Consider the following 21,970-nt stretch of genomic DNA (forward strand, 5'->3'; position numbering starts at 1 on the left):
CCCCACTGCGCTGCTTCATACATAACAGATACAAAGCAGGTGTTACATTCTTGCCCTTCCTCCCCTCATTTGTCCTGCCCCCCCTCCCTATGGAAAACAACAAAAATTAAATAACACAAACACTGCGACTGAAATGTTTTTTTTCACAGATGCTGAAGGGGGAAAAACACATCACATCATGTGTCTCGCTCCCTCACTATCTCTCTCTCTCTCTCTCTCTCTCAGCCTTTTTTTTTCCCTTTCGATTTGATCACCGTTCCAAACGAGGGATCACTCATACACTTGTCCTGCGGCATGGAATCACGTCAACGTTCCTCTCCCCTTCTCTCTCCCTCTCAACAAAATGATTCATTTTTCTATTACGGCGATGAGCGTGTGAAATGAGCTATATAATCAATAGCATAGGTTTGTAAACAGCAGCCGCACTCCAGGGAAAATGTGTTTTCTTTTTGAAAACAATGCGCTGCCTGTGTGTGTGGTAAGGAACGCTCATCTGACAATGTTTACAAGGGCAATTTACAGGAAATAAAGACAAACGCAGCCCAAAATTAAGGTAGCTTTCATATTACAGCAGGATCAACAGGCAGAGAGGACAAAAATATCGAACTACAAGATGTGGCTACAGTGAAGATAGGGTTACTTACTGTATGTTGATTAATATGAACTGAAACTGTCCTCTGAGTTTCTATTATGTAGATAAGGCTATGATGCAGAAACTGTCTTGAAAATAACCATGAAAAAAAACATTCAATGTGATTTGTGGTTCACAGCCCTGACATTTGTCACTTTACCAGGCATGACCTGTCGATTACAGCAAATAGAGTTCACTTATGTGTGTCTGTGTGATAGAACAGGAATGTGTGACCATAAAATGGGACCTGTCTTCATGTAAAAATGGCACTCATCAGTGAGTCTGTGCTTCCAAGGTCATACAGTTAAAATATTGAGTATCTGTTTGACAGCGTGGCACAGATTTGAACCAACTGAATGTTAAAAGGATATAAAACTGTTTGGCAAGATAAAATGAGATGCTGAAAGTTCACAGCAGCTGCCATACATCTACATACAATTACTTACAAAGATCTGAGCACGCAGCTGCTCATCCTCAGTGGCGATCCTCTCCCTTAAGACTGCCTGCTGAAGGTTCTCCTGGGCCACGGCCCGCTCCACAGACAGGATCCTGGACACTTCATTCTGGACCTGGGACTGGGCGTCACCGTTAGCCTGCGCTGCTGCCCGGGCCTTCTCCGACTCCAACCTGCGGAGCATTAGCAATAATTCACATGATCAATGCAATTTTTAACCCCTTTCAAAATGTTACATCCTTATGAGAGCACAACAGTGGAGCTTGTAGAGTGTAATAACAGTGCACCTCATGGTGCAGGACCACAGCATACACTACTCTGTGTTCTTTCCCCTATAGGTATCTATATAATGCATGACTGGCTACTCAGATTTTCAATGAACAAAGTTAGGCTGTTCACAGCACTGCACACTGAGGTCCTTTTGTGTTCCCTCAGTACATGTCTGTATATATGACCATAAACTCTCTTTTGCATATTTCTTTACTTCAAACCAAAATCAAGCAACTTTGAAATTAAAAACTTTTGAAAAACCATACATGTATCTATTGCTCATTAATTAAAAATATATCTATTCCATAAAATAATCATCTTAAGCACAGATGGCAAATGGCCTAATGGAAATATGATATCAGGTGTCATTCTTAAGAGCAGTAAATGGTTTGTGATAAAACCATCAAAATGGAGTATTTTATTATTTTTCCCACGTTCACAAACCTGCTGTACTGCATGCTGCACTGTTGCTTTGTCTCCCAATAGAATTAAAAGGTCATAAATACAATTATAGTGCTAATGAAGCATAGATAGAGGCCAATATACTTGTATATTGATTTTCAATCCTAATGTCAGATTCATCCATTCACATGTCCCTGCTATTCCACGGCTTGCAAAGAGGGGGCAACATCGAGAAGTCATACAGTCAGTGGTCATACTCAATCGACACTGAAAAAGAAACATTAGAAGGTGAACTCTAACTGTCCCAGACTGGGTTCCCTGACGTACCGGTCGGTTAGCATCTGTCAGAGTTCAAATCCATTCATATTATTTCCAAATAACTTACACTGAAGAGTAATTTAACCATCAACATGTAATAGACAACATTACCATTTCCCCAAAACAAGAATCATCAATCCAATGAAGCAGTAATATACACAGAGGCACTACTCTCTCTGCAGACACAAGACCAACATTTGAACCCTGTCACTGGGTTCTCATAGTTGCCTAGCAACGCACTCCCTACTCTGCGACAGTGTGCTTGATTGGAGAAGAGGAGGAACGTCCCTGAAACCCTGAAAGTCTTCCTCTGCTAGGAATCAAACATTAGTAGCAAGGTAAAATAAACACAGAACAGACGGAGTGAATTGTGATCACAAATGAAGATGGCAAGGATCTTAATAAACTCCAGCCTGACAAAAATCCCAAGAGAGCCCTAAAAGGTAAATGTGATGAGGAGGAAGATGTCTGAAAGTGAAGGAGTCTAGGATAACCGTTCCATACGAAATTCCTCCACATTCAAAAGGAGCCATCTATTATCCATCATCTTTCAGAGGTCTAACTGATCGATTATTGCCTGATGCCCGTTGCGGAAACACTGTTAAACAACAGCTGTTTTTAAATGCGAGTTTATTAAAATAACACATTTACTTTTATTTCCCTTATTTTTCAAGTTGTGCTTTAAAAAAAAAAGGTGTGAAATTTTTGTTTTGATATTCATGAACACTGAAGTTTAATGCATTACTCATTTACAGCCTCATCAGGTTTGTGCACTGCTCATTATGATAATTCAAGTGAATCATCCTGGTTGTCAAGGGTGTGGTAACAGGCATAGATACAGTTTATGCCTTTTTCACCTCAGAGCTCCCTTTTTCTAGATATCATCCACTGATCTGTCAATGTGAAGAGTTTTCATTTGTTATTGCTTTTCAAAAAATCTCATTCATCTCTTCACTCACCTGTGAATATACCCAAAAATTTAGACAGTGATGAACCATGATGGACAGCCTGGTCTAACTGATCACCACCCCATGCCTTTGGCTTTGAGCTGAGGCCAGGTAGGTCAAATGAAAATATGTCTAATGTCCAAAAGCTGCCATTTGCCCTGCAACACCACTAAATGTCAGAGAGCAGGGGGAGAGCCAGCCGAGAGACGGGGAGACAGAGGGAAAAGACAGAAACGAGAGGGAGGAAAGAGCGAGCGTGAGTAGTGGCGACATGACATGTTTGGCCCTGAGGAAGTGAAGCAAAGAGGGAGTGAGCCAGAGAGTGGGAGAAAGAGATGGAGGGAGACGGAGAGAGACCAGCCATGTCCGGTCTCACAGTCCACTGGGCTGCACACGTCAGCACACTCCATCCATCATTGTGCTCCAACTCACACACTCATACGGGGAGCCTTCTAATGGCCTTTTACATTCACCATTTCCCCACGATCCACGCCTCCCTGCCTGTACTGCTAATGTACCTAAGCTACCTTTACTCAAGAAGCTTTTGCTTTTGCTATTGCTGGTGCTGTAAGAGAGGGGGGGGTTTATAGAGTTTTTAGAGAAGGATTTGTGGGCTAGTAAAAGCAACAAATTCACCCTCTATGACATGAACTTGGACCTTTGTCACCAATGTACCAAAATATCATAAGAAACGACCACAGCCGACAAGTATCCAACAAAATCTGCAAGAAATAAATGTTTAAGTAGATAAACCAGTTCCGCCACAATAGAATTAAATATTAGATAAAGCTTTGTTACCCAAACTTTGCCTCCACTTATTAAACTATTCAATGTGCAAGTGTTGAAAGTGTGCAGATGTTGTAAGGACAACCTACACTGTCCTCTGCACCTATCAGTAACACTGACACTCAGGAGTGAACCAGAATTGAGCGAGGCAAGGTCAAAGCACGCCCACAAAAAGTGATACCCACTGAGCAAAGTCTTTGTTGGGCATTTTGCCAAATTAAGATAATAAATGAAAGGTGACCAAAAGCTACAACTGGGACAAGGAACAAGGCCAAGAAAACAGACAGTAAAAAGAAGTCTGTCTACTAACTTCCTCACAAGTGCGAACCCAAGCAAAGACTGCTTTCACTAGCTGGATGCTATCTGTCTGCTTCACCTCTATTGGTTTCCAGTCATTATTGCCCTGTCCACGGGATATTGGACACATTTTTCATTCGACTGTAGAAGATTGGCACTGGCTAGGAAAAGGCAGCTTTGAGAGAGAGAATGGTTGAGTCAGACAGAGAGAGGGACAGCACCTATGTATGGGGAAAGAAAAGAAAATATCATGTCTTCTGAGGATAAGTGGATGAGGTTTGGCCCGGTACTGGATAGAAAGAGAGGATAATCTTGGCCCAGTAACCTGTGTTTTGATGGCTCAGTGGATTGAGTCTTGAAAACAGAAAGATGGAAAGGCGGAACAAGTGATGTATCATTAATTTGAAGATGAGTGGAGTGCAAGTGGGCTGGACTGTGGACCTTTCCAGAGAAGTAACTCACTATTTTCAGGATATGACCTTGAACAGAAGTACTTGGGCATACTCCAGTTTTTTTAGGACACTATCATATCTGTATGAAAAATAAGTACTACAGACAGTGCAGCTTAGTAACCCGAAGTGCCAATAGTCTAGACAAGCTGTACATGTGTGTATGAGTGTGTGTCTGTGAATAAACTGTCCAATAACGACCCTCGTCATGTTAAAAAATTTGCTCGACAGTAAATCACTGCAAATATAATTTCCCTTGCACGTATATCAAAATTTAAATTCATGTCTCCTACCTTTTCCCCTTTCACCTCCCCATCAGTTCACCTTCTGTCTCCTTTTTCCGCTCTTCACCCATTAATGCTTCCAGTTTTTGACCTGTTATCCAAACAAGGTGTGTCTCAATACAGTCTCCCTGGCAGGATGGATTGTGACAGACCTGCATGACAGTGCAGGCTCGACCCAAGTGCCTTGAAACAAAGGCATTTAAAGGCCCAATGCAATATTGATGTTAGGAATAATGTCGCTGAATGCTGCGTATGAATATTTTATGGAGCTATGCACTCTCCCTGACACGCTCACACATAAACACCCACAAACACCAAACCTGGTTGTGGTGGCTGTGAAATGCTGGGACAGTTAAAATTAAGCGTATGGGAAACAAAGGACAGTGGGAAGATTAATTTAGAGGAGCCTCCACACTGCAGAAACAACTCAAAAGCCATTTTGTACTCTCCCTCTACTTTACCCACAATTAGTGATAACTGCAATGTTCTTGGTGCAACACCCTGCTTCGTTAGCAGCAAACTGTCAAAAGCGGATATCATTGTCTCATTCTCCTCTGCTATTGTCTCTTCAAATATCAGACGAGCATAAAGCTCAAACTCCAAACATTCCGCCATTTAATACAGTGAAAGAGCCGAGATAAACCGCCCACCTCCTTAGCAGTGTGGAATAAGATCAGCGCCTGATGGTTATCATTCTGTGTAGCTACCAGGATGTCTTATGGAGCTTAAACACTGGGATGATATTAGAAATTATCTAAGCTTGTATTGAACTCCCTCCAACTGATTCTATCTGTTTATACAAGACCACCTTGGGTAATACACAAACCACAGAGAGCTGATTTGTGAGGAGATTGGACAGAGTCAATAACCATAAATGTTCGACTACATAGTTCAACAGCAGGTTACAGTACTAAGAAATGTTTTTTTTTCTTTTCAAAACTGTATTTACTGTTTGAAACTGCCTTATACTCTGGGGATGGGGGCATTTTCCAACAATAAGACCAAGTTTATGTATCATTTACCAGGAAAGAACCATATACTAAGATATCAAGGAATAAAGTGTTTTGTTGGAAATAAAATTTTTTGATACAGGTAGTGAAAAAGTAGATGCATGACACATGTGTAAATACAGTATATCCCCAGAGGGAAAAGCAACACACAAAAATGTACAGGTTGTGAAATGTTCTTAATGTTGAAACCTGAGGACTGGACGTCCTGTAATGCTATAACTGCGGTTTGAAAATTTAAAGAAGAAAATTCTATGAGGTCCACTGAGATATTGCTTAATAGCAAGGAGGGTATTGATAGTTAGTTACGACATGGGTGCGGCGTGGGTACCTTGGGTATAGCAATATAATTTCTTGGTGTGAGGAGATATTAATGTGTCCTTCATTTGCTGCTGCAGGGTTTCTATCATGTTCTGCATGTTTTATAGGATGTGTGTAGAGTGATTAGGTTTTTGCACAGTTCCTAGGGTGGTACCAGGTGAGTACAAGGAGGTTCTAGACAGTAGGTAGCTGATATGGTATTCTATATGATTACTATGGTGTTGCTAGCTGGTTGCTAGATTGTTTTGGATGTGTGGCTGGGCATGGATTGATGGTTGTTGTTGCTAGGGTGGTACTAGATGGGCAGTAGGTGGTTCCTAGAATTCATCAGATGTTTGGTGGGAGATTAGCTGTATACTGTGATGTTCTGTATGGTTATTAGGGCATTTCGAGGTGATAGCTAGGGTATTTGGGTTTGATTCACAGTAGCTGCTAGGTCACTGGTTGAGAGTATGACGTGGCTGCTGCAGTGACCTTTGTATCTATACTGTCTATTTTCTGGTTTTATGCCTGTAAAGCACTTTGTAAACTTGGTTTGGAAGAGTGGTATATAAATAGCAGTTATTACAATTATTATTATGATTATCACTATTATAACGAGTAAGACTATCACTATTATGATGATTATATGGTTATTATTATCATTATAACTATTATTATTCCGCGTGTGAGAGTGCTGTAATGTTGCTGGGGTGTACGATGTCTTCACAGTAGTCACAGTTAGAATATTCTGAAGAAAAAGTAAAGGCACATGCAGTAAGAGAATCTGATCAAAGACTAGTAATGCCACCGGTTCCTGAACATCTTTTAAAAAGTATCATACCTCCCCAGAGACAATCTTGGCTAAATCAGGTTGGAACTTTTTATTTTTCTGATAACATCCTAACTTTCTAGCTCTGTTAAACTGAGTTGGAGGTTGTGTGTGTGTGTGTGTGTGTGTGTGTGTCTGTATTTCTGTGCAACAAAGATAAATGATGTAAATAACATGTAAAAATGTATAGGCTACACTATCTGTCTGCGTCTGATCTGTGAGCAATAAAGAATTTAATGGGCTGGCTGGTTAACGCAGGAAGGAAGACAGAATCTCTGAAGGAAGGTCAGTGTTTTCACTCAAAAGTCTGACATGCAATTATATCACACAAGCCAACACAAGCTGCTTGACTACATGCTGAAATAATGGGCAGAAGTTTCACAACGATGACTAACCTTTAAGTGTACACTGCGTGGACACAAACACGGAGATTGAGAGGGAGGTAGGAAGAAGACATGAACAAGAAAGAAGGGAAGAAAATAGAAAGAAATAGACAAGGGAGATTGAGGGACAGGCAAAAGGAGATGGCTGGAGGAATACAGGAAATATGGAAAAACAGTAGGGAAGGGGATAAGGAAGAAAGGGAAGGAAAGGTGGAGGAAAATCAGCGAGAATCACACAGAGAAGAAGAACTGGATCAAATGGTGACACAGGAGGAGTTAGGCTAAGAGAGGAGAGACCGAATGGTGTAAGAGTCCCCCCCCCCATCCGTCCTTCTCTCTCATCCTTTTCTCTGAGTCGTTCTGCTCTGCTGCCTCACAGAGAAGCGGCAGAGGCAAATCTGCTCCCTGCAGCCGCTCCTTGCTACAAATGAGTATAGGCTGCACCCAAATGAACTCTTCACAGAGCCCTTACTTCACTCCTTCCAGAGCAAAACATGCAAAGCCAGATCTCTGGAGTTCATTTATGGCCCTAAAGCCAAACAGAAGAAATACTGCCTAATCTAAACACCACTGTTCCTCAAAATTCCCTAGATCTATGCGCCCAACACAGCAATACTGCATAGGACAGAATTACAAAGTTGACCATGTAATCGCCCTTGTTCTCACTCATCTTTTCCTGTCAGCTCTGTATTTTCTAATAAAGGCATAAATGCCCCAAAGTACTCTAAAATGGAAAAGACTTAAGAGTGATTAGCAACAGGACGTTTTATTGTTAACTGTTTATCTATCAGTTTCACAGATCTGTATTTTGATATCTGCACTTATTTGTGTATTCTGGCAATTACAATAAATGAGCAAGTAAGAACTCAGTGTCTTCCTCGAGGACATGTTAACAACCAACAACCTGCAGGAGGAACTGCTGGGGTTGAACATGACCTTGAGATTTTGGCCTCAAGTAGCTTGTGTGCACGTGTTCTTTCCTATGACCTGGGAGTTCACATATTCTTCCATTTCTGTGTTCAAGCTGTGCAGCTGTTTCACTGCAGGGTTCTATAAGTAGCGAGGCACTGTGCAGTCTTGTTAGCTGAGCTTTGATACACTCGCAGACAAAAGATATTTTACGTCTCTACTTCAATTTTGCAGCAAAAGCTATTCAGTCTCCAAACAGCGAAGGCCATAATCACTATGCCTTGTTTGCCCTCAATAACCAAAAACTCTCTGTAGTTACCATCTGCACTGTGGGAGTGTGAAATACCACCACAATTTAATTATGGTTTGACAACCCAGATGAGAGAAAAACAAAAACAAAAGAAAAAAAACAATGTGTTCTTCTTACCTATTTAAATTTTTTTTAAAAGCATCAGTCACCTTTATCTCCCGTTAAGCACAAATTAATAGAAAAGTTCAACTGTAGTGGCAAAAAAAAAGAAACATAATGGAGTGCTTACATAAATCAACACACCATTTTCATAATCTGATTACATTAGAAAGAATTATGTGCCAGATCGAGCCACATTATATAATGAATTTGATGGCCTAAACCACATTGAAATGTTCAGACTTGAATTGTGATCAGATGTTGGATTAAGTGCGGACAGCAGTCTCTGCGCCATCTAAACAAACAGTTAAATTAATCTTTATTAAATCTTCTAAAGTGTTTTCTATCTCAGCATCATTATGTTGTGATTTGTTTTCTGATTTACTGACTCTAGATAAAACCCATCACTGAGCTGCACCTTTTAGGTTCTACTCAATTCCCAGAATGCACCTAGATGGTTGTCCCGTGATTACTACCTACCAAACCATTAACTAGGAAAATGGACACACATGCATTAATACACACTCGCACAAACACAAAAGAACAGAACAGAACAAAAATAATGCGACAAAATGGGCAAAAGAAAAGAACCAACAAATGAATAGCAAACAACACGTTAAAAACTGATATTAATATGCATCTACACACATACACAATTGTTGGCTAACGGATGATTGCTTATTTATCACTCCATGTTTGGTTCTTAAGTGAAAATGCAGCCCATGCCAAGCACAAACAAAAATTGAGGGCTTGAAAGCCACTATGATTTCTATTAATTGCAAAGGCGGTGTAATTTTGAAGCGCTTACTCCTCTGAAGAAACATCAATAAGTGAATTGCAGGAAGCAGTTACATCAAAAAAATAAAATAGCCAGAAAAAAAAAAAAATCAATAGACAAATGATTTCTCAACACCTCTCGTTAATTTCTCTCTTCTTGAATGAGCCTCAAAAACGAGGCTAATTGCTAGGCTAACACTACCTCCTTTTGGATATAGAAAGGTTGTGTTTTTTCCCCATACAGTACAAGGGTGCATTTAGTAGCTAATCACAGTCGTTCATTCAGCGGGTTCTGCTGGAGATCATCCAGGTCTATTAAAGAGGGGGAGCAACACAATTATCGGACATTATGGCATGTGCACCTGCTTCTTAAGGGTCGAAAAGAAGTGGAGAGATGAGGAGAGCGCATGAGATGATAGGAAACGGGAGATAGGATAGAATTGTATACGCTCCTCACATGAAGAGTGTGTTTCTTCATCAGGCAGGGCTAATGGATCACCCACTCAACACCCAGGAAATTACCTCAGGATAGCGGCCTTCTTCCTCAGGCATGATTAATTGATCCGGAGTGAACGAGAGAGGAGGAGAGGAGAAGCAGAAATAGAGGGAGGAAAAAGTGCTGATGTGCTTCGGAAGAGAGGTAGATTGGAAACAGTGGGGATCGGAAAGACTGCTGCTGACCTTTTTGACTATTAATGAAAGCGGAAAACAGTCAAATCTGAAAACATCTTCAGGTTCTAGTGAAATCGTGGAACAGGAATTGACACTAGTGTAGTACCCTGATTCAATCTATCATGATCCAAAAGGAGGAAAGTTTGGAAGAGAAGAAAAAGAGAAGAGGGGCGATGAGAAGAAAAGAGGGAACACTAAGGATTCAAACCCCCCCCAAAAAATGTATTTCAAATCCAAAACTTACCTTATTATCTGTGCAAGGTCATAAACAAAAACTGGTATTCCATTCCAGGCTAAAGCAGCATGTGTGTATCTGGATGTGTATGTGTTTGTGTGCACGCATCTCACCAAGCTTGCAGCTCTTGCTCTGCCTTGGCCCTCTCCTGCTCCATGCCTTTATACAGCTCGTCAGTGATCTTCCTCCTCAAGGCCTCCTCATCAACTGGGGAGAAAAGGAGAAAAAGAAGCATCAGCAGAGAGAAAGAGAGTTAGAGAGGGAGGTTTTAAAATAAACAGCTATTGTTTGCTGACAGGCATGTTGAGTTTGTTTGGACACTGAATAGAATGATACTGTCTAAAAAGTGAAAAAAGGAAAGGATGTGTGACATTTAGACTATAATGACTGAGGAAGAAACTATGGCATTAAAGCATAACATGCAACGAATTTAAACACAGGAAGAAAAAAAAAATGCCCATATTGCCTTAACACACACACACACACACACACACACACACACACACACACACACACACACACACACACACACACACCACCCTGCCTACATATATTCATGTCAGGGGCATCATACATGTATGATTCCATGTCTCCACGAGTCTATCTTGGCAGGTAATTAAGCATGAAAGTAAAGATGCCAGCCGGCGACCAGGCCAAAACGTGCTCTGAAGACAGAAGTGCCATGCGGTGTGCTGCGACACTGCAGTGAGTGGGGGAGTGTCTGAGTGTGTCAAGATTACTCTCCCGCTGCATTAGTTAGATGGGATAATCCCTATTGTCAGAGTCTATTATTACCTGGTAATATGTGGTAACAGCAGGCCAGTTGAAAGGCAAATACACACACACACACACACACAAAAAAAACGAAATCCAGCTAAATCAGATTAACAATATAATACCTAAAATGTGAAAAGCCATTCTTTTCTTATAATATTGGGGCTGTAAAACAAACACAGGTAAAAGGAAAAAAAATAATTAAAGGGAACTGCATAATGCTCCTAAAATGTTTTTAGCTACAGCGTTTATTCTGTGATTTAAAACGCTGCAGAGCCTAGGGGTTATTACAGTCATGATTTCACATCTGTGCCTCTCTTTAAGTCCAACATATGGTGTTAGTGGTGGCTGATTTCTTAATTATGTTCTTTCAGTATCGCAACTGGAAGCATTAGAACACATACAATTCCCCAACTTGCCTCACTCACTTCAATGTGAAGTTAAATTAATTTGTGATAACATTCCCTAAGGATTTAAAATTAAGTCTATCTACTTTACTTTCATTGTTTTATCAAAAAAGAAAAAAAGAAAAAGAGTAACAGTCTAAAAGCAGAAACCCAACTTCCAGATCAATATCATAGTCTAATTAAATGTTTTAAATGTTACTCAGCACAAAGCCAGTCTACCAGTTGTCTTGGAAACCTATTTAAAGCCTTTTGAGATACCTTGTGGACACATTGACAGAATAACAAACTACAAACCTCTCTCAGGGAAAGGTTAAAAAAGAAACAAAACAATTAGACCCACCATTCTTAGCTTCAAATTGATATTTTCTCGAGCAGTGGTGGTAGTATCCTTTTAACACCGCTGACTCAATAAGACTGACTGTCATAGTGGCCTCAACCTCAGTGTCTTTTATGTATTCTGAAGACTAAATAAAGATACACTTGTAATGTAACTAACTGAATACATAAGATTCAAAATAACTTTTCAAACATTTCACAAACACACAAAAGTTGGAATCTTTAAGAATATAAAGACAAACACAAGCCACTGACACTGTTGAACTAAAGGTCACCAGTTTCCAAGAGCTTGCTACAATTAATGCAATTGGTGTCATGGATGACTTATGGATAAATCTCTGCTCATTAACAAGTATCTCTCCCTCCAGCTTCTGTCATTTGAGTCTTCTTCACCTCCTTCAGCGGCTTTGGCACAACTGCTGTTAATAATTTGCTCTCCTGTGCCATGAAAGTGACATTCCTGCTTGAACACGCAAAACAAAAATACAGTTAACTTAATCCCTTTTTCTGATTTCCACCCTCTGTAGCCTTTTCTTCTCTGCGGCAAACCACACATAACAAGAGCTCGCAGTATGACAACGATTTGCTACACTAAAGAGACTGAAAAAGCATTAGGTAGGGGGAGGTTTTGTCTGACAGGGCTTCAGAAGAAACACTGGCGCAAACACAATCGGTGATTGACAGTTTACAACTTTTTGCTGCATAGTGTACCCTCAAAGACAGAGACTGCTGTCACCTACTGTCCAGAGAGTGAGAAAATAATATCCATCATGTTTGACAGCACTAAGAAGCACCATTGATCTCACTGCAGAGGAGAGGCTAATTACAACTCTGTTAAGAAATAAAGCAGGAAGACAACCTGTGAGACTAGAGTCCTGAGAAAAGGTTCTGCAACAGGGATGTCTGTAAAGTAACAAATAACAGCAGTAGCAAACATCAGAAAACTATGAAAACATCAGATGCTATATGTTGCTATAATGATGTGGTAATTATATGTAGAGAAAAGTGCACTTTAGCTACATGCGCAATAATGGTCTCCCAAGGACAAGCGCTCGGCAATATACTATATCAGCATAATGCTGACCATGATATCAGAGCTGGTGTGTTGTCTGGAATTATAGTCATTATAAAGATGTCGACAAAAGTAACAACAGATTTATGAACATTTTACCTTTTACTTGACTACAGCTCCCCTCAGCTTTACATTGTGTTTTAGCGTCCGTGAACTTTCATTTTTTGGTTCACTGTCAACAGTTTTCAGATGCAGCAGGCAGTTGTTTTTAGTGAAAAAGCTCAGATAACATCACTGTACACTACTCAGTACTAAACTGCACTCAGACATAGTTTGGAGCTGGGTGCTGAGGTGAGCATAATGGAACATTTATCAGCTAAAAAAAAACCCACATATTTCTCTATTAAGTGAATAGAGACCAACACAAAATATAAGATGATGGTTAATATTGGACTTTAATTCGTCAGGTGGTCAGAAACATGACTCAGTCATCATGTTGTTCCATGTAACGTTCGATATAACAACTTTATAAGGTGATATTGCATGTCAATGTTGTGTTTCCAGCTTGTTCCGCTGCCTTTGGCCAAAACATAGTCAATCAGTGCTGTACAGAATGAACAGGCTCATGTCATCTTGCCACAATTAAATTTGAGATTATTACTGAAAAGAGTACTTAAGCTTTGGGCCACTATGAAACTAGCAGCTGTAAAACAGTTCAGAGCCCCGTTGATGGAAAATTCTAAATTACTTACTATTCCCTCCATAGATCTTTAGAGTAGATGAATAACACTGCGTACTGAACACCATACTCAAGTGCCACCTCAGGAGGTCAAGCCCCGTCATTATGAACTTCTTCCATCAGGTAAGAGTGGCATTTCAGCATTATCTGCCCTTTAAAATCTCTCAGGCTTAAAAAATATATACCCTATAGCAGTGCGCTATGAAAAGTAAAAGTTTAAAATTCCTCTAAGTTCAGGCAAGCCTAAGCAACTCCTCATTTATCACCACATCCTCTCCAACCCTGCAGAGAGAGAATTCAGATAGCTAGCAGGCCCACAGGGTCAGCCAGAGAACAGGTTCTGATATGATAAACACTGTCTGGGGTCCTTGAGGGAGGCTGGTTAGGGTCAGAGACAATTCCAGATCGACAGAGCCTGTGTCAATCCTGAGTAGGACATGTAAATGTTAAAAAGATTAAAAACTCATCATCTTTTTAGACGTGTCCCCCTCCTTTCCTTTCGCACCAATCACTAAACCCTGTGGAAAAACCCGTAGAGGAGGAGGAGAGGCGGTGGAGCACAGGCTATTGGCAGTGGAGATAATAGATGAAGGCAAATTGCGTTTCTCATCAGAAGTTTCATTAACCCCAGGACCTGTGTGGAGGGCATAATCTGTAACATTACCACTTCCTCACGTTTCTAGCTTGCGCTTAGTCGAGTCACTGCACACCTTTCACTATGTTCAAATATGAAAGGAGAAAAAAATTAAAAATTAAAGCGCCAAGAGCAAGATTCCAGCCCTGGCAGGCAGGTGCCATTTCTGATTTTCTTTTATTCACAGTCTTTCCTGTTAATTTAATCTCATGTTATGGAATAGAACTAGACTGATCATTTCACATTTTCACAAGATAACAAGAAAAGTCTGTTTCAAAAGCAGAGTGATATATTTCACAAGTTTCACACTCACATTTATGCGCACACACACCAAGCCCACATTTCTCCCAATGTGTTTCTTTGTCTCTCCCATTTTCCCATTCTTCATGCTGCATCTGGGAGACATCTTTAAGCAGACTATTAGTCCAGCGCAGTGTGTGGGCTCTGGCATATGAATATTTATAGCACACTGGAGAAGGTGTAGGAGGTTCAACCTTGACTATGGCGTAATCAGCACACATACTGACTCTGGCCATGATTTAGAGACAGCCGACCTGCTGAGAGCCTCACTCGATACCCAACTCTGGCGGACACACATAATCAATGTCGGCCTCATTAAGGTCGTAGCCTTTCAGGATTGGGCTGAACTTTGCAACTTTTTAACGAGATTCACATTCACATTCATCCTACCTTTTTTTTTTTTTTTGTTCTTTAAAAAGAGCATGTTTGATCAATCGTCCAAGTTGACTTTTTTCCTCTGCGTTATAGTACTTGGTGAGCTTGGTACATATTAAGCTGTGAGGTGACCTTGCAAGGAAGGTATATTCAAAATACCTCAGTAAATGTCAACACACATTAGTGTTGTGAGATAAATATATGGGCCCATGCTTGGCAAGCAAGAGTCAGCCACATAGTTGCAGTTAAATGGAAACTATAGTGATAAAACAAAATGCATCGTGTGGTGGTGATTGTGTAGCAACATTAAAAATACACCCAATACAAACACATACTCACTATCCTGAACACTTCACATATACTGTACTGTGCACACAAGATGGACAGTAGAGCTGGTCCTGAGAGACCTTTGCCCCCTCTCAAACTTTCCATCAGTGTTTCAAGACTGAATGAGTGAAGAAAAGAAATGGAAAGACACAGCAGCAATGACAACTACATATCCCCCGACAGAGAAGTGAGGACTTGCATCCGTAACTGACCACTCAAAGAGGAAACAGATCAGTGGATTTGTTGTGTTGTGCCCTGACAGCGGCAGGCACTTTTTTATAATAGCCACACAACACAGCTTTAACGAAATTAAGTGATAGTTAAGTGACGATAGTGCTGTATTTATCTTTTCATCTGAAAACCAATTAGCGCAAACAATGGAGGAATAATTTGGTTCAACGTGGAGAAAAATGAAACTGTGCTTACAGTTGCCTCAGTGCTACAAGTTACAAAAATTTGTTGAACGAACATGAATAACTCCTATTAATCGATCAATTGTACTAATGTGCTCAAACAAAAAGGCAAGTGACACACTCAAAATTCAGTGTCATATCAGAGAAGCCCCATTGCCAAATAAAAATTGAATACACAATACACACACCCACCCACCACCTTAATGAGGCCTAGTGTTTTGTTGTGTGAAACCGCAGAGGTGTCGTTTTAATCACTGGAGTCAGTGTGGCGTGGCATAAGTTGGCCTTTTTTTAATTACCTTACTGATTGAGCACAGTCAAGGATGGGGAAGCCTGCCCACATCCTGGATGCCACCTTCTGAAGAACTTGCACCCACGCCCCATTCTGTACCGTGTAATGAACAGGTAACATTCAAATGTCCTCTGCCGGATATGTCAAGAGATAAGGGACGTGCACCCACACTTAAGAGACACTGAGGCTAAAACTTTGCTTTGAGAGATCAAGTGGAAAGGGAGTGAGTTGGTCTGTGTGTTTGAGTACTTACATACACATTTTTACACTGAAACAATATTACTCAATTAACCCCGGAATATCAGTGTAGTTTAATGCTGTATTATCTGTAGTGACAGGTTCGATCTTCTTTCTTGTGACAAAAATATACGACTGCACTTAATATGTCATTAAACCTAAAAAAAGAGAAAAATCTGCATTTCTCAGCAGCAATTAGAGATTCTCGACACTTAACCTTTCATAAAAAAATGTCCTATGTTTCTCTTCCTAAACACTACTTTGTATTTAAACCTGCAATAACTGAACTTTGATAAGTTGGGGAGAGTGGAGACAAGCTAATAACACAATACTGACATTTTATCACCACAAAAAGCTGAGGTGAGTTAGCAAATAATTAACAATTTACACATCAAGAAGATATGGAGTAACATTAGCATTAATTTGGAACCACGGGTCAGGTTATGTACTGAATGTAAGTCTGATATTCACTCTCCTTTTAGGTCAGTTTTTTGTCTCCATCAAGTCCTGAGGGAAATACCTGACACTTAAGCAGCTAAATGCATCACAAACTCGTTTCACACAGGTGGCACACAACAGGTGATCGTCCTCATCAAGAATAATACTACATTTGGTTTAGGCAAGGGGTGGTGCCTGGTAGAGTGTGCAGGAAGCTGGATAGAAAACGTCATCAACGTGCTCACTCACTAGCTGTGAATTCTCCAGCCACTGACTAGCTCTATTCCCACATCGACTCAATCGGACATCATGCAGACTTTGTGGTAGGGAGCTGGCAGGGTAAAGCCCATTTATCGTCTGGTCCAACTGATTCGGACATTTGCGTTCTCACATACAGCTCCTCTGGATAATGTCTAGATAAATTCAGGGTTGCAAGGCAGCTTATGTTTACCAGCTAGTTGCAAACTTTGTCTGTCTGCTGTTGTGTGGTGGACAGGTAATGTACAGTGGGTTTTTAAGAGCTTTCTTTGCTGAAAACAGCTGCCTGTTGTAGCTGAAAACACTGCTGAGAGCGAAACAAAACAGTAAAACTGCGGGCCAGAAAACCAAAACAGTGAGCTAAAGGATGCTGTAAAGTTGTGTAAAGCTTTCAGGAGCTGCAGAGTTGGGCGATAATTCTCTGTGGGTTCTTCATTACAAGTGATTCCTATCACATACAAGTTGTCATATGACCCATAGCTTTTTTCACCAAGTGAAAATACTGATTATAGCTGCTTTACTGAAGGAGAAAATGAGAAAATGTTGAGAAAAAGAACAACATATCCACATGCAACTAAAAAAAAGACGCAACTACTGAGATCACTTTTTTGAGTGAGGTCACACACCACAGGAAAAAGAAGGGTTATCATGATAACTTGAGCTCCACAGTGAAACTGCAGAATTGAGGGCTACTAATTACAGCATCAATTTATTAACATTATTACAAGAAAGAATTCATCATTTCATTAACAGTTTGGGGTTGGCAATGAATCATCATATGACAAAAGCTACTGTGAGGCCCATTTTTAAAATGAAGACTAATTGCAATCTGCACCAAAAGCTCAAGACAAAAAGCTTAAAGTGGCTTAAAGTAAACACCCATACAAATTTAAATGTAGCTGGACTTAAATCCTTGGTCAGTTGAGTTCATTTCCTCATAACTTTTGCTTCCTAATTAACCATGCTCCATACATTCAGGATCAAATGAAAGATACAGTTAATTTCTTCTGTTTTTTATAAATAAGCATTCATTCCTGTTGCTTGTTGGAAGGCACAAGACACAAGTTTGTCCAGGTGCCTCCAAGGTCAAGAATCACAACTGCAAAAATCCAGTTAACACTAAGTATAGCTTGCTTGGATCCGGTCTATTTCTTAACATTGTTTCGAGCTACCCTTGATCTTCATCAGCATTTGTTCATGAAATATGTTACAAACACAAACCTCCAGCATCCTGGAATAAAACTCACCAGCTGGTGCAGCAGGAGATGGTGGGACTGGACTGGACTCAGGCACTGCCAGTGGCTCAGGGACTGAAGCAGGGGATACTGGCTCCAAGGGGGGCTGAGGAGGAGGTGCAACTGGTTCACAAGGAGCAGTAAACTCTGGCAGGGGAGGTGCAGCAAAAGGCTCAGCAGGCCGGGGGGACGAAGTGTCCCCTGAGGGATGTAGTGGCAGGATGGTGACAGGCTCCAGAACAGCAGGGGAAGAGAGCGGTTCCGATTTGGGAGGTGGGGGAGCAGCAATGGATTCAATCATGACAGGAAGAGGACATGGCTTGGGTTCAGCTACAGATGCAGGAGCAATGGATTCAATCACATGTGGAGGAGCAATGGGTTCAATTACTGGAGGTGAAGCAACCGATTGATTTAAGGGAGGAGATGGTTCAATTACAAGGGGAGGAGCAAGCGGAGTGATCGCTTCGACCACAGCTGGAGCAGGGCAGGGAGCAGGAGCAGAGGGAGGAGGGAGGGGTGTAGGCAAAGATACCGGCTCGACAGCAGCAGGAAGAGGAGGAGCAGCCACCTCATGCTCAAAAGCTGGAGCAGCAACAGCAGTAGCAGCATTTGGGGGTGATGAAGCTGGGAGCACCATATCAATTATGGTGGGGACTACTACCTGTTCTGTAGGAGGTTGAGGAGGAGGAGGTGGTGGAGGTGCAGCCACAGACTCTGTGGCAGATGGGGCTGGTGGAGGAGGAGCTGGAGATGCAACAGGTTCTACAAGAGGAGAGGAGGGAGGCAAGGAAGTGATCGGGTCAAAGAGGGGAGGCACTGGCCGTAGAAGAGGAGGAGGAGTGAGTGTAGGCGCCATGGAAGGTGGCGCAGAGGGAGCATGTTGGTGTTTGGGAGGAACTACAGGTTCCCGCATGCGGTTGATGACATTCTCAGAGAGCTGCAAAGGAGAAGGAAAGAAAAGTTTCAGAGGAACATTGAGACTGTTTTACAGAAATAGTGTGACATAATTAAAATATTACAGTATATTTCATCTACAGTTACAGCACATAACTCCCCATAAAAGCACAACCTTTCATTTTTACTTTTCTCTTTGTGAACGGATTAAACAAGGGAGCTACAACATATTGATAAGTGAGATTTAGAGGTACTGATTTTTTATAACTGTGGACTGGGTCATGGCCTAGCTGTTCCCCCCTGTTTCCAGTACTTTCCGAAGTGATAAACTCTGCTTTTGAGTTGCTGTTCCTATGGAAAACGAGACATTATTCTAGCCATGGAAGAAAAAGCTTTGTTTTCAATCCATTTTCATAAACAGCATTGGTATACACAGGATTACACCTCACACCTCATTGAAAGTTAACATTAGCCTCCCTTGGCTGGCTTACAAACTGAGTAATAATAGACATGCCAACTAAAGTCTTATCTGATCAGCTAAAGCCTGTCAATCTATATTTAACATCAGCTGACAGTGGCAGGAGAGAACCTGTGACAACTCCCACCTCATAACAGAAGCTGTTAGAGACTCCATAACCATCCACCTTAACACCATGTACCTATTTCCACCTTTAAACAAAAACCTCCCAAGGAGAACATTATCTAGAACTAAGAAGGCAACATCCTGTCCAGTTGGAAATCACTCTCATTCATAAACTGAGTAACAGACAGCAGAACACGTGGCTGGTGACGTCAATGTCAACATTTCCAAAAAGATAATTAAAAGTTTACTCTTTCCAAATCTCATAACCGCTGCAGTACCTATTAACTAACGTGTCGTTAAACTGTAAACTCTTTCATTACTTTAGCTTAACCTACAGTGTAGCTTTCAGAATGAATGAGAGTTTACAGACTGGCAAGAGTCTGCTTGCAATGTAGCATAGCTGCTTTTAGACAAGCCATATTTGATCATTCCTCTTAGCAAACCATTAACGTTACAGCCTGATTCACTCTATCACATCACTGTATCACCTGATTCTGGATTAAGGCAGTCATGTAACAGCTGTTTGCCCGACACAATTTGTATAATGTCACTTACCCGTATGCCCTTCACCACCGTTATATTCTCGTTCTCATCTGATTCAAATGACACGCGGCGGGTACTGTTGTTCGCTCCCATTGTCAGACCGCAGGTTGTCAAAGTGTCAGTTATCTACATGTAAGATGGACGACTTACATCCACGTTTGTTTTTTGACAGTTTACTTGTGTTAGGGCCAGGTATAGCTGGCTAGGGCCCACACACTTCTACTTCAGCAAGTCCGAACTTCCTTAGCATGACGTACTTGAAGAACGCGCGAGTGGATTGGACAGAAGGGTTACCGTCTTTACATCGACAGTTTTCATTGGTTTTTATTTGTAAGCGATAGACTGGCAGTGTGACAGCACCGTTTGTCTGATTTGTAGTGTTTGACATAACTAGTCTCTAGAAAATTGGCAGAAATTGTCACATTTTGACGACATTGTAATGTCATGACATTAAAGTTAATGTTTGTTTTCCCTAAAATCCTATCTATTTTCCGATAGAACATAAACATATACTTTGAATGCAGCATTGGTAAACTCTGTACACAACAAAATATAATAAAGACTTGAAAAAAAATTTTTTTTGCAGAATATGGTAGCATAAAAAAGAAAAAAAACACAATATTTGTCATTAGACTAAGACTATGTATTCCTCAACTGCTTTACATTTTGGTTTTTTATACCATGTCTGAATAAAATATTTAAATTACAAATTATTAATTAAAAGCACATGATCAAATTTTATTAAGCTTTTTGTGTCAGCTATTAGTAGCCTACTTGGTTTGAGTATTCCCCTGCATGATAAGGAAACATTGTGGTCTGAAAGCACTGAGGTTTGATACCCCATGAATCTGACTGAACATGGGAATCAGTCGCTTTAAACTACTATAGTTTCTTGGGGTCGGGGAGAAGAGTGCAGGCAGGGCTGGGCCAAGATTATACAAATTCAAGCCAGCAATGCAGTTTAGCTTCAGCTTTTGCAGAAGCCGGCAACCACACTGCAATTTCTTCAGAAATTGCATTTTCTAGTTATTTGCAATGTTGCTCATCTTGAGCTGACATAAAGACAAAATGAGGAAAGCAAGACTATAGTAATGTTATGAGAGACGGAAAAGGGTGAAGTACGTGGCCTTAATGATCGAACATTATCATCAGATTGATTTTTTTTGAGTTGCAAGACCCATCAGAAGAAACAAAGACAGCTCCTGAAATGGAAATAGAGCTGCAGAGAGAGTGGAGGGAGGGGGATATTACAACCTGACTGTACTGGAATATTTGATACATGAAAAGTGCAAAACAATCACAGAGAAGACAAAAAATACATTTACACAATTAAATATTGAATGAAAAAAAGACAAAATGTACTTTCATTAATATTTGTGAATCAGATGAATGCAGAAAGGTCAAGTATACATGCTTAACATTCATCTTCAACTCGAACATCAGCAGGAATTTTTATCAAGTAGTCAATAAATTAGTCATTTTGTTTATGTATATTAATGTAGAAACAGATAGAAAAAGTTAAACTGTAAGTGTGTTGAGTGAGTTCAGCTTTTCTGCATAATTTTAACTTTCTTTTTTATAAACAATATCCATTTCAGAAACTCACACAGCCTCATACAGCAGCTGGAAATTTGATACGCCTGCAGAGGATATTATAAGGAACTAGAAAATTCCAGGGAAATTTTGAGTGCCACGGGGGCTACTGCCGGGATGAGTACATGATTTATTTCCAGTGTTCAAAAGTCACCCTGATCATACTCTGGTTTTGAGAAATGTCGTGATATAAAAGACTCTGATATAAAACAATGTCA

At 40.6% G+C, this 21,970-nt stretch overlaps 1 protein-coding gene across 2 annotated transcripts in view; it reads right to left on the minus strand.

The window, feature by feature from the left end:
* chchd3a (coiled-coil-helix-coiled-coil-helix domain containing 3a) overlaps window positions 1-20,418 on the minus strand; it is a 65,285-nt gene extending 44,867 nt beyond the window's left edge. Inside the window, exons 1-5 of one of the 2 annotated variants that reach the window (XM_087180095.1) lie at window positions 20,172-20,415; window positions 18,801-19,076; window positions 18,152-18,245; window positions 10,476-10,569; window positions 1,078-1,258 (exon numbers count right to left, since the gene is read on the minus strand). In XM_087180095.1, coding sequence (XP_087036221.1) covers window positions 1,078-1,258; window positions 10,476-10,569; window positions 18,152-18,245; window positions 18,801-19,076; window positions 20,172-20,252 — 726 coding nt within the window. In that variant the 5' untranslated portion in view covers window positions 20,253-20,415. Of the gene's footprint in view, window positions 1-1,077; window positions 1,259-10,475; window positions 10,570-18,151; window positions 19,077-20,171 lie in introns of both variants that reach the window. The other variant, XM_023429184.2, reaches the window with a different exon arrangement.
* Window positions 20,419-21,970: the final 1,552 nt, after the last annotated feature.

Source organism: Seriola lalandi, unplaced genomic scaffold (assembly GCF_002814215.2).
Source record: "Seriola lalandi dorsalis isolate HSWRI2012SDOR001 ecotype SW California unplaced genomic scaffold, Sedor1 jcf7180002054889, whole genome shotgun sequence".
NCBI classification, from domain to species: Eukaryota; Metazoa; Chordata; class Actinopteri; order Carangiformes; family Carangidae; genus Seriola; species Seriola lalandi.